Source organism: Lagopus leucura, unplaced genomic scaffold, assembly GCF_019238085.1.
Source record: "Lagopus leucura isolate 7727_CA_CO unplaced genomic scaffold, USGS_WTPT01 Super-Scaffold_100001, whole genome shotgun sequence".
NCBI lineage: Eukaryota > Metazoa > Chordata > Aves > Galliformes > Phasianidae > Lagopus > Lagopus leucura.
The window spans coordinates 67,441,322-67,453,915 of record NW_024962262.1 but is presented as its reverse complement, the minus strand read 5'-3'; the positions used below and the strand labels follow the sequence as shown (position 1 = coordinate 67,453,915).

At 39.4% G+C, this 12,594-nt stretch overlaps 1 protein-coding gene across 1 annotated transcript in view; it reads left to right on the top strand.

Moving 5' to 3' along the window:
* MED14 (mediator complex subunit 14) overlaps positions 1-12,594 on the top strand; it is a 34,228-nt gene that overhangs the window by 19,786 nt on the left and 1,848 nt on the right. Inside the window, exons 15-30 of the mRNA XM_042867423.1 lie at positions 306-440; positions 891-967; positions 2,850-3,010; positions 3,282-3,428; positions 3,515-3,606; positions 4,737-4,889; positions 5,130-5,399; positions 5,720-5,869; positions 6,413-6,524; positions 7,132-7,263; positions 7,953-8,135; positions 8,801-9,036; positions 9,685-9,864; positions 10,058-10,165; positions 10,599-10,724; positions 11,285-11,474. Coding sequence (XP_042723357.1) covers positions 306-440; positions 891-967; positions 2,850-3,010; positions 3,282-3,428; positions 3,515-3,606; positions 4,737-4,889; positions 5,130-5,399; positions 5,720-5,869; positions 6,413-6,524; positions 7,132-7,263; positions 7,953-8,135; positions 8,801-9,036; positions 9,685-9,864; positions 10,058-10,165; positions 10,599-10,724; positions 11,285-11,474 — 2,452 coding nt within the window. The remainder of the gene's footprint in view (positions 1-305; positions 441-890; positions 968-2,849; positions 3,011-3,281; positions 3,429-3,514; positions 3,607-4,736; positions 4,890-5,129; positions 5,400-5,719; positions 5,870-6,412; positions 6,525-7,131; positions 7,264-7,952; positions 8,136-8,800; positions 9,037-9,684; positions 9,865-10,057; positions 10,166-10,598; positions 10,725-11,284; positions 11,475-12,594) is intronic.

Sequence of the window (12,594 nt, the reverse complement as noted above, 5' to 3'; positions counted from 1 at the left end):
TATGCTTTGTGCCATAGAAGTGTAGTCTTTGAAAGACTCCGGGGAGACTATGGGGACCGATAGGAGTTGCTTCTTGGGGCCAGGTTGACCTGGCTTACTGGTGTGTAAATACTGTTTGGAGGAAGGAGGTGATTATAAAATTACTTCAAATTAATTGCTGTAGTCCTGAAGTTGACCCTTTAGGAATTTTTCTCAGCGTGTGTTTCATTTAAAATTTGGATGAATTCGGTTGTTGTCTGACATCTGCACAAAATGTTTACTCCAAAATGTGCAAGAATATTTATTTGTCTTTATTTTAATTCTAGTTGTCTGGTGATCCATGTTCCATAGAACCTAAGAAACCAAAACGGACGGGAGAAATGTGTGCCTTCAATAAAGTCCTAGCTCATATTGTAGCCATGTGTGATACAAACATGCCATTTATAGGGCTTCGTTTGGAGGTATGTATTAAGAAATATTTTGTTTGCTTCTTCTCTTCTGCTGCTCCTGACTCTCTTGTCCACACGTTCTCTAAACAGTTACATCTAGACATGTTCACTTTGTAGTCCCTTTCTAGATGAGTCTGGGTAGCTGATGTTCTACTTTGGGTTGCTCTAGTCTTGTAGCTGGTTCTCTAATATCAAGCACTAACTGCAGAAGACTTCAGAAGCTGAGGGAAAAGGAAAAATGAGAGGATGAAAGAGAGGCTTGTGGGAGAGCATGAGAAAGAACTTTTTACCACATTTACACAACCTGGTTTTTGGCTTTCCAGTGCTAGAGGATATGAAATATCTGTCATCCTTAGCAAAAGAAAATAATAATAATAATAATAATAAAAACCCTTGAGAAAGCTGCACTTACTTTGCTTGACTTTTTTTGCATGAGATAACCTTTTTCTTGTTCATTCGTAGTTATCCAATATGGACATTCCTCACCAAGGAGTACAAGTAGAAGGAGATGGCTTTAGCCATGCCATACGTTTATTAAAGTAAGGGGATATACTCCTGTTTGATTTAATTACTGTACATATGCTTGTGAGAAAAAAGGATTGTTCAGAGATTGACACTAAAAATGGTGTGGGGGCTGGGATTTGGAGGGAGTTGATTTGTTTCACTGTTGTGTGTTTTGCATTCTTGTTTGAAGCAGTGCTGTACAAAGAAGAAAGTAAGAATACGCTCAAAGCCAGCTATTGTTTGTTTTTCTCGTTAGCCTAAAGCGGGGTGCTCTGACAACAGTCTCTGGCAGTCCTCAGTTCTAACATCCAGGCACTGCTAAGGAATCTACAGCATTGTGGTGACTGATGAACTTGTAATTGCAATTTTAGATCAGGTCAGAGACCTGCTTATTCCATATGTTATTAACAATGACCAGTATGTGAGACTGCAGAGGAAAATGCAAGGGAGCCCAGAAATGGCAATTGCATGCTTAAGAACTTGTGAAGGAAACATCTGGGGCCCTTACGATAAAGAGTGACATGGACCTCTGGAGGTCACCTGGTCTAGCTGTCTGCTCAAAGCTGAATTTTCCAGTCGCCAAGGATTTATGGCACAGAGACCTCCAATGCTGACCAGAGGGGAGTAGTCATTTGGTTTGACTGTCTCAGCTAATGCTAATACAGCCCGGGATGCAGTGGTCTGGCACTGCTGCAATGCCATGCTGCTGACTCCTGTTCAGCTTCTCGCTCGGGCCCCCAAGTTCTAATTCTGCAGAGCTACTATGCAGCCAGTCAGCTCTCACCCTGTGCTGCTGCACAAGGTTATCTTTTGCCCAGTGCAGGACTGCATTTCTTTTTGCTGAACTTCATGAGGTTTCTGTTAACTCATGCCTTCAGCCAGCTGAGGTCTGTCTAAATGACAGCCCTGTCCTCCAACATGCTGAGTGCTGCTCCCTTCTGTTTGACATCACCTGTGTATTCCTTGGCATCATGTAGGTTGCTGAAGTTAAATATTATTGGCCTCTGTATTAACCCCAAGGAGTGCCAACCGTATGCAGCCACCAATTTGACCTGGAACTTTTGGCCACAGTGCTTTCTATCATCAGTCCAGCCAGTTTTTGACATTCCTTGGGGCTTACCTCAAGCCTCACCGGTTCAACTTCAGGTTGTGTTATGAAGTAAAATAAATTATATCAATTTTACAGCAAAGAAACAACAACAAATGCCACCAAACCCACAGTTTTCTAAAGTGTAAAATAAACTGCTTAACTTTTTCTACTCTGCTGAGATATGTTGTGGTATAAAGGCATCAGTCTTTAAATGCATCAGTCTCTATCTTTTTAACTGCAGACAAGGAAGCTGGATTTAGGGATGGTATATGACATTTCTGAAATAAACTCAATTTGTAGAGAAGTTAGGCATATTTTTACTTTAGCTTTGTTTACTGTGTCCTCTAAATTCAATTCTCGCATTGGTATATGAGTAAATTAGTGGGCATTAAGATAATTGCTAGGTTACTCATTGCATTTAAAGTGAACTTGTTCAGAAGGAGACCTGATACACAAATTCAGGTTGCCACAGAATTTTATTTTCATCTTTTTTAGCTTGTTTCTCTGTATAAAAGCTCTATATTAGTGTGCTCCTACTTTTATCTGGAGATCAGGGCAGTTCAGCGGTTCCATCAAAAGTCTGTAATTTGCAAGTGTTGAATCCGTATAAAAATTGGTCTTAACTTGCTCTGCTTTTATAACACACTTATAATCCTTGAAGAGGAGTAAGATCTCCAACTGTGTGGTCCAGCTGTCTGTCTTACTGTTGATTATTCATTTTTTTCATGTCCAGACACATAAGTCCTTCAGGAAATGTTAAAAGGTGTTATTTTTCAGTTTGGGGACTACACTGTGTGCAACTGAGGTCCTCTTTTCTTCACAAATAGAATTCCTCCCTGTAAAGGTGTAAACGAGGAAACACAGAAGGCTCTGGACCGATCTCTTCTTGATTGCACTTTCCGATTACAAGGTAGAAATAATCGCACGTGGGTCGCTGAGCTGGTGTTTGCAAATTGTCCACTTAATAGCACCTCATCCAGGGAGCAAGGTAAGAGAGGTCAGGTAAACCTTGTGTCTTTGTCCTACGTGTTGTCTGCTCCAGTATCATTATGATCTTTTTGCGTTAAGGGACAACTATCTACTCTTAAAATTTCTAAGGAGCCACAGTGCACCTTTATCAAACACTCTTGACTGTTGAGTTGATTCTTTTTTATTATTTAAGTATGCTTCCTGGACTCTCTCCACAGTTAAATCATAGTCTGTAAACCTCAGTTTAGGAACCACTTGTTTAATTAGTATTTACTGTTCTAACCCTGTAGGACCAACCCGTCATGTTTACCTTACATATGAAAACCAGTTATCTGAACCAGTTGGAGGTCGCAAAGTTGTTGAGATGTTCCTCAATGACTGGAACAGCATTGCTCGGCTGTACGAATGTGTCCTGGAGTTTGCACGGTCCTTACCAGGTACAGAAATAGCCTCCTTTTCTTTAAAAATTATATTTACAGATTACTATGGTTTTCTCATGCTCTTTTCTCTGCTCTCTTCAAAGACATACCCAACCACTTAAACATTTTTTCAGAAGTTCGTATCTACAATTACCGAAAGCTTATCCTTTGTTATGGAACTACCAAGGGGAGCTCAGTAAGTAATTCCTAAGTCCACTTAAAATGTATATTTGAGAACACATTGGGCGGGCCTGGAGTTCTTAGAATTGCAACAGAATATATCCTGGTATTGTGTTATTGTGGAATTAATATTATTCAATGTAAAAAAGACAGAAATAAAGGGCGCTGGATTAGTAATTTGCTAGATTCTTTCTTGTCTAGAATTTTTGACAATCTGTTCAATGTACTTCAAACTGTGGGAAGGAGAGTTGATCCTTCTCCTGGCATCATTGATCTGTCAGCATAGCTTAAGGTTGGTGAGGGCTGGTGTAGCAGCTGTATTCAAACTTATGATGTGTTGCTACTGCTGTTATACTGGGATGTATGGATCTTCTAAGCTTAATGTTGCTTTAGAGAAATGACTCAGATTTTTTAAATGTAGTATTGTGCTTTTAAATGGGACAATCCCTAATTATTTTGTAGCAGTACTGTTCTCTTGATCAGAAGTCTAGCTTACTCTGTAGTATTTGAATTTACAGCATATTAATGACTTTGTCTACTGTGCTTGCTCACTCCCTTGCACTACATGCAGGGCAAGGAATGAAATAACCACATTTATTACAGACTAATAATATAGTTGAGTGTGCACTGATGCAAAGTAGTTGATGCGCTCAAAATTTGCATCCTGGAAAGTCTTTGTGTAAACATTTTTTACAAGTATTTCTATGTGCATTTTATTGTGACTGTTAGACTTAGTAAGCAATGAGAGTAGCATTGTAGGTTTTGTGTGTCACTTCCTTACATATTATCTTGTCCAGTTCTTTTTTTTTTGTGACATGGTGGAGATAATCAGTCCACTTCCAGCAACTCTTGATCAGTTCTTTGTGGTATGAGTCTCTCATGTTTAATTTCTTCAGTCTCAACTCTGTCAGAAAAGGCACTTGTTCAAGTTGATTGACTTGCTGAAGTAACTCTGGTTTGATGGTTGTCAACAATCCAGCTAACTAAATAAGTTATACAAAAGCTAACAGAAGTCTTTCCAGAACCTGAACCGTGAGTTAGGAATCTGAGGTTTTGTGAAAAAGGATAAAAGTGAGATCAGACCAGCTTTCTTGTAATAACCTCTTGGTTCTAGTTTCCAAGGTCATTTTGTTCTTAATGTTGCAGATCAGCATTCAGTGGAACTCCATACTCCAAAAGTTCCACATTTCACTGGGAACTGTTGGCCCAAACTCAGGTTGCAGTAACTGCCACAACACAATTCTGCACCAGCTCCAGGAGATGTTTAATAAAACACCAAATGTGGTGCTGCTGTTACAGGTAATGTTTTAAACGCTTCCCTCAAGAAAAGTCCAAGGTGACTAAGAGGTGATTGCTGATTAAACTGTTATCTTCAAAATTACATGTGTGTATTGATTATGAATCTCCTTGGCAGAAGGTGACTTGGGAAAGATAGTACCTTTCCTGCCCCTGTTACATCTGTCCCCACCCAGCCCAGATTTTTGCAGACTTTTACTTAATGGTAAGCTGTCTGGTCTCTCAATATCTGTTCTTTTTCAGGTTTTGTTTGACACTCAGGCTCCATTAAATGCCATCAACAAACTTCCAACTGTGCCCATGCTGGGTCTGACTCAACGCACTAACACTGCCTATCAGTGTTTCTCAATTTTGCCACAGTCACCTACGCATATCAGGCTGGCTTTCAGGAACATGTACTGCATTGACATCTACTGCCGGAGCCGTGGCGTTGTAGCGATACGTGATGGAGCATACAGTCTTTTTGACAACAGCAAAATAGTTGAAGGTTTTTACCCTGCACCTGGATTAAAGGTGACTGTTTCCAAGTTGTTTTTAAGTTGGTGTTTCGGGTAACTAGAGATATTTCATATTACTAAGCAAGGCTTATTGTTTGGAGATGATAGAAGACCCCTTTTTGAAAGAAAGGAGGATGGCTGTGAATTGAACTTGAAGATCCACTTTCCACAGAAAAATTCTGTTTATGAATTCATATATTTTATAAACTTTATATACTATGTGTAATGAATGCTTACTAGTGGTTAGTTCTGCTTCTGCTAATGACCTGTGGTCATTCATGTAATACACTGCAAATGGAAAATGACTGTTTACTAACAAAACCTTTTTATCTGCAGACATTCCTGAACATGTTTGTTGACAGCAACCAGGATGCACGAAGACGGTCTGTAAATGAAGACGATAACCCGCCCTCTCCTATCGGAGGTGACATGATGGATTCTTTGATATCTCAGCTGCAGCCTCAGCAACCACAGCAACCACAGCAGGTAGCCTACAGACAAAAGTTAAAAACGTTTAGCTTAGTCTTCCACAAATGCAGGTTTTTAAGATTACTTTCTGGAATAATTGGCAGTGAAGAATTGAATGGGAGACTATAAAAGTGTTACGTGATGGAATTTCCCTTGGGGCAAAACATTAATTTGTCATTTTTTATTCCAGTGTAAACAGCCCGTAGCAGATGACCAGCAGCTTTGAAGTGTCACATGAGACTTGCCATTTTAGAAGCAAAGCTTTGATGGAGGGTGGGAAAATGGCTGTTGAGGATGAAAGATGAGGGGCAGGGAAGGGAGGGAGGAAGAGTCAGGAGGCTTCTCTGTACAGAGTGATGGATAAGGAAGGATGAGATACAGAGACATTTTTGTCTTGAAAAACTATAAAATAATTTTAAAAAAATAGTGTGCTGTGAACAAGGTGGTATAGGGAATTGAATAAAGCGTAGATAAAGATCAAACTCTCACTAGTATTCTCTTGCACTCAGTTTTTGTTCGAAATGATGAAAGACTTCTGTTGTTTTGTGTTAACACTTTCAGCCGTTTGCAAAGCAGGCAGGAGCATCAGGAGCATATCCTCTTACTTCGCCACCCACCTCCTATCACAACACAGTGACACCTTCTCCATCTATGATGCACACACAGTCACCAGGTGAGATGGCTGAGAATTTGTGAGCTAATCATACTGAAAATACACATGCAGCTTTTTGTGCGTGCCTCCTGCTTTCTGATATTCAAGCTGTGTTTAGCTCCAAGTTAGTCAAGTTAATATACTTTATAATTTGGAAGAACAACAAAGCAAAGTCCTGCTGTGCATGTTTTGAAAGGTGTATTTCAAAGCATTAAAAAAAAAATGGCAGAAGTGTGGCTATATAATCTTTGAGACTGTTTTATTCTTAAGGTTTATAGCTTGCTCAGTTAAAACCTGATCATTTTAAATGCCTCCTCCTTCAGAAAAGCTTTTAATCACTAAAGCTTAGCTTTCTGTTTCCAACTGTTACAGTGCAACAGTTGAATCTATTTGAATTTAAGGGAGGGGAAAATGCCATTCTTCAAGTCAGGTATCTTGTAAAGCTTCGTGTGTGTGCTGAATTCCTCTGGAAAATATAATCTTCATGCATGTACAAAATACAGCCTTTTAGTGCAATTAGAAAATCCTCGTGAAATTTGTTTCCTGACTCCCTAAAATGAGGGAGCTGTAGCAATTGGTAGAAAAAAAATGGGAAATGTGTATGTCATGATGTGATATCTTTGATCAGGAAACTTGCATGCTGCGAGCTCACCTAGTGGAGCTTTAAGAGCACCATCACCAGCATCCTTTGGTCCAACTCCTTCACCTTCTTCCCTTGGAATTACAATGGGTCAAACAGCAAACTTTGCCAGCCCACACGGTGAGTTCCTTACTGTATGCAGGGACAGGGAGAACGCATTTGCTGCTCAAAATTAACTCTTCCTGGGCATAATTAAATGGGGGGGGGAAAAAAATTTCGTAATTGACTTAAGTAGCTGTTTTTATACATGTGTGTAACTGTTAACAGCAGTCAAAATTCGCTGCATGGCACAGATTGCAATCAGTGAAGGTTCAGGTGGTTATTTTAGCACCCCAATAAAACAGTGGGGATGAACTAAGTGAAATAGATACACAGTAGACAATGTAAGAAGCTTGCTCTGATCAGCTTTTGTAACGGAGTATTACACCAAAGGTACTTTTGCGGAGATAATTCCAAGATAGAGCTTAGATTAAGAACATCTTCAGCTGGAGGCTTCATCCCCAGCTGAGGCTTTCATTTGCTGAGGAGCAATAGAAACATCTATATGCAAGAGCTCTCTTTAGTTTCATCCCAGTTGTGTTAAGGGCATTGATTTGCCTTAATGTTCTATTTTATTTTATTTTGAAAAACACAAGCAGAAAACCCTTAAATTTCTATCTTATTTTTTTTTCATCTGCCCACTTAGTACAGATGTAAAATAAATTCTGAAAGACTGAAGGCATCTTAAAATTGTGTAGATTTTGCAAGTATTTTCTAGTTTAGTAAGCCTTGAATTTTTTTTTAAGATGATGGTCTTGTAATATCTGCAGGTACCATAGATCCAAGCTCACCATACACCATGATGTCACCCAGTCAGCGTGCAGGGAACTGGCCAGGATCTCCCCAGGTTTCTGGTCCATCACCAGCAGCACGGATGCCTGGAATGTCACCAGCCAACCCTTCCCTTCATTCACCTATCCCAGATGCCTCTCATTCTCCTCGAGCTGGAACAAGTAGGTTGCATTATTAGCATTACAATTGTGAAACATTCATGTTTAGCATTTCTAGTTCTGGGCATTTTTGGTAGGTTTGTGTCTCAACCTAACAGTGCTTTCTTTCTTTGTGTAGTAAAATAGGTAAAGAAATGAAGCCTTTATTCTGGACCAGTTCAAGTATTCTATAGCAAACTAGAAAATGAGTTGAATCATACAGCATTAATGTCAGCAGGATTGATGCCTCTTGAAATACAAAAGTTAGTCTTAAACTATTGGGCTACGTGACTGAGAGAAAAATCTTTGGAATGAAAACAGTGATATTTGCCTACCAAAATAACTTCTCGTATTATGGAGCTGTAATGCTTCTCTTGCAAGTTTGATCTAGCTGTCTTTAGATCTCATTCAGTTTGTTGTATCTGCGATATCTGGTAGCACACTGAAGAAAGAGGAAAAGAGAACATGAGTGAATGTTACTGAGTCTTTGCACCAATCAAGGGTTGAAGCTCTGATGCTTTGACTTTGCTCTGTTGCCTATTACTAGGCAGCTAGATGCTCAAATAAGAAAGATTAAGCTTTGGCCCAGGCTGGTCATTGCTTGAGTACTGATAGCAAATAAAGTGAATGCACATCTGAGGTTTCAACTTAAATTCTTCTGTACTGCAACTACTTTTTCTTACTAATAGGTTCCCAAGCAATGCCAACAAGCATGCCTCCACCTCGTAAACTACCTCAGCGTTCTTGGGCTGCATCCATACCTACAATCCTCACCCACAGTGCCTTGAATGTTCTGCTGTTGCCCTCTCCTACCCCTGGGCTCGTGCCAGGACTAGCTGGCAGCTATCTTTGCTCCCCTCTTGAACGATTCCTTGGATCAGTTATTATGAGGAGACATCTTCAGAGGATCATACAACAGGAAACGGTATGTTTTAGGATGTTTTAACATTGATTTGCAAATATCAGTTTGGAGGTGTTCATCTTAGTGCTTCTGTACTCCACATCTCCAATTAGATACAAACTGAAGCACTTCAGATATCACAGGTGTTTGCTATTAGATTTGTTCTGCTGTACTTCCGAATATTCCCATCTCAAGTATCAAAATTTAGAGAAAGTATTTAGTTCAGTTTCCTTTCCATGCAAGCAAGAACTGGGAAACCTATTTGGTCAAGTCAAATACAATAACTGACATAATAACTGATGCTTTGGTTACTGTGAGTTTAGTATGTCAACTATGAGTTAAGTAGAACAGCTGGAGGTTTACTGTGGATGTCTATCCTTGGCAGGAATGTCTGAGGAAGTAGTTAGCAATCGACGACGACTCAGTCCTGAATGTTGCTTTAGGGTTGGAGACAAACAGTGTCACCTCTTTGCTTCATTGGCATTCTTTAAGTGATGAAGAAAAAGCCAAACCCTGCAGAGGGTTCATTCTCAAGGCAGATTTACCTGTATGTAAGAATCACATTTCTTTCTGGAAACAGCATAAGTTGACCTCTACAGTCTTGGGAGTGAATGTGTGTTTTCATGCTATTTAATGAACAAGTCATTGAATGTGATGCTTCTCTTTGTACAGCTACAGTTAATAAACTCCAATGAACCAGGTGTAATCATGTTTAAGACGGAGGCACTGAAGTGCAGGGTTGCACTCAATCCCAAAACCAACCAGACCTTGCAACTCAAAGTAACACCTGAAAATACAGGACAGTGGAAATCGGAGGAATTACAAGTTTTGGAGAAGTTCTTTGAAACAAGAGTATGTACTCAGATCACTAATGTTGACATTTTTGTGTATTCCTTTCAGTTTCTCAGCATTGGTTCTGCTGAGTTTCTTTGGGTTGCGTAAGGGCTGCAAAATACAAAAATTTAACAGCTGTGTATGCTGGTTACCATATTAAATGATACAGCTGTTATCTAAATAGGCAGTACTAATGGGTGTCTTTCTTTAGGTTGCAGGACCTCCTTTTAAAGCAAACACCCTAATAGCCTTCACAAAATTATTAGGGGCTCCAACGCATATCCTCAGGGACTGTGTTCACATCATGAAACTTGAGCTGGTAAGTTAGCCTCTATTTAGTTCAATCAACTTTGGTTACTATATTTGGGAAGGAAAAAAAAAAAAGCCTTATCTGTGAGAACACAAATTACTTTCTGTATATGTTACCTAGTGTTAATGAAGAAGGTTGTGTTTTACTATTAGCTCTTCTGGAAACTCCCCAAATTTCTCCCTTTAACTAATGATTTCAAGAAAGTGCAGGTGTGTTAGTGCACACTGGACACATACGTAGCCTGGCTGGAATCTTTATCACTGTGTTCTTGTTGTCAGCTATCTTCTCAGTTCTTTCAGAGTTATTTTGACTTGTGCTGAACTTGGAAACATCTGTTATTTAGAGGAAGAGTCTATTTTCTAACTCTTCCCTAGTCTGTAGACATATATGTCACTAATGTGAGTCTTTGCTGTTTTTTCTCTGTGATGCTCTTTCTAAACAGTTCCCTGATCAGGCAAGTCAGCTGAAATGGAACGTGCAGTTTTGTTTAACAATTCCTCCCAGTGCACCACCAATTGCACCTCCAGGAACACCCGCTGTTGTGCTGAAATCCAAAATGTTGTTTTTTGTAAGTAGGGCTGTTTTAAAATTTTGAGGACTGCATATCTTTGAAATCACCACTGGTTAGGGACGAAACATAGACTGTGTCTAATAATCACAGTAGCTAAAAACGTCAAGCATGGACTTGCATATCTGTCTTTAGTAATGCCTCACTCCTGTAAAAGCACAACACCTTCTCATGTTTTGTGCTTTTGAAGAAACACTGGCAATTTATCCTAAAGCTGGGCTGCAGATATCTTTGTGTGCTCAACTTTTGATTATTTTGCTCTTTGAGACACTTACTGCCTAGATAGAGTGATACACAGTAGTGGTTGTGGGGAAGGAGAGCACAAATGAGATTATTAGAACAAATATGTAGGTGTCTTCTCTGAAGCAGTGCTCAGTGTAAGGTGATTTTGAGAATGAGAGAGTGTACCATTCCACCCTCTCAGTTTTCAGACACTTCTGTAACAGAGAAGTTATTATTCAGGTGTAAACTATCTGTAGGTCCAGATTGTTTAACAAAATGAGAAGTTGTGATGAAGTATGTTGTTAATTGAACACGCTTTGTTTTTTTTTTCCCTACAGCTCCAGCTAACACAGAAAACAACAGTCTCACAGGAAGCTGTTAGTATTATTGTCCCAATTATTTATGATATGGCTTCGGGTACAACTCAACAGGCTGACATTCCCAGGCAACAGAATTCTTCTGTTGCTGCTCCAATGATGGTTAGCAATATTCTAAAGAGGTTTGCTGAACTGAATTCACCACGACCAGGTACTGTACATGTCCAGTAGATATATTCTCTCCACCCAGACATCTGTGACAAATCTCCAGTGTAAAACTAAATCTCTCTAAGTCTGAATTCTTCTTGGTTCCTGTCATACTTCTTTAGTGATCACAAACTCCTGATATGACAGGCAATACGTAACTTATTAGCAAGCACTGGCAGTGCAGCAGACTTCTATGCCAGAAGGTTACACTGGTGATTCAGGCTGAATATCACTGTCAAAGTATCACTCCAAAGTAATAGAATGCACCTCTTGTTGGCCCAAATCTTCCTGCACAGTAGGAGTTCTTAACAAATGTGCCCAGAATGAATCACGATAAATATTCTGTGGTCAAGTGTCAGTTTTCATGCTTAACTATAAAATTATTAAGCTTAACAGTAGAATATAAGGGAATGTTAAAATAGTTATCATAACTCGTCCATGTGCTGTGAATGGTGAAGAAGTAATTGGTGTGGCTGTATACATCTTTGTCGGTGGGTCCACTAGCAAAGGTGTCTACAGTTCTGCTCACCAAACATACTGTGAAGTGTTTGAGCTCAATAGCTTGCTCTGAGTGTTCATTGGCCCGTAGGTAGGTAGTGCACTGGGAGCAACTTTGCTTTCCCTTGTTACACTTTTTATCTTTTTTAATATATGGCAACACTGAAGAGCAGTAGCAGGTTCTTTGGGCAGTATGTTGTCTGTGAGCATGGTTTGAAAAGCTAATACTCAAATGGCTTACAAGAACAAAAACTTTCAGTTCTGCTGTAGTTGCACACTGAAGAACAAAGCATTTTTTTCAGTAACCCACTGAATAGTTTGAAGTTGTGAATCCAGAGGTTGAATTCTACTTCTACTCTGTGTAATTATTCATCTCATTACGTGGTGATTTTAACTGTGCCTGATGGTTTGTTTTGATTGCTAGAACATGAGTAATGTTTATCTTAAATTGGTGTGGATATGCATACGTTTTGGAGAACTGTGATGAAATTTAATTAACAAGCATTTCCTGTTTGACATGTAGTAATAGTGTAGGTAAATAGGGAGGGTAGCTTCAAGCTTGCTTGTTAAGAGTTCTGTGTAGGATAGGATAGAACAGTTGGTTAAATAGCTCTTTTATTTCAAGA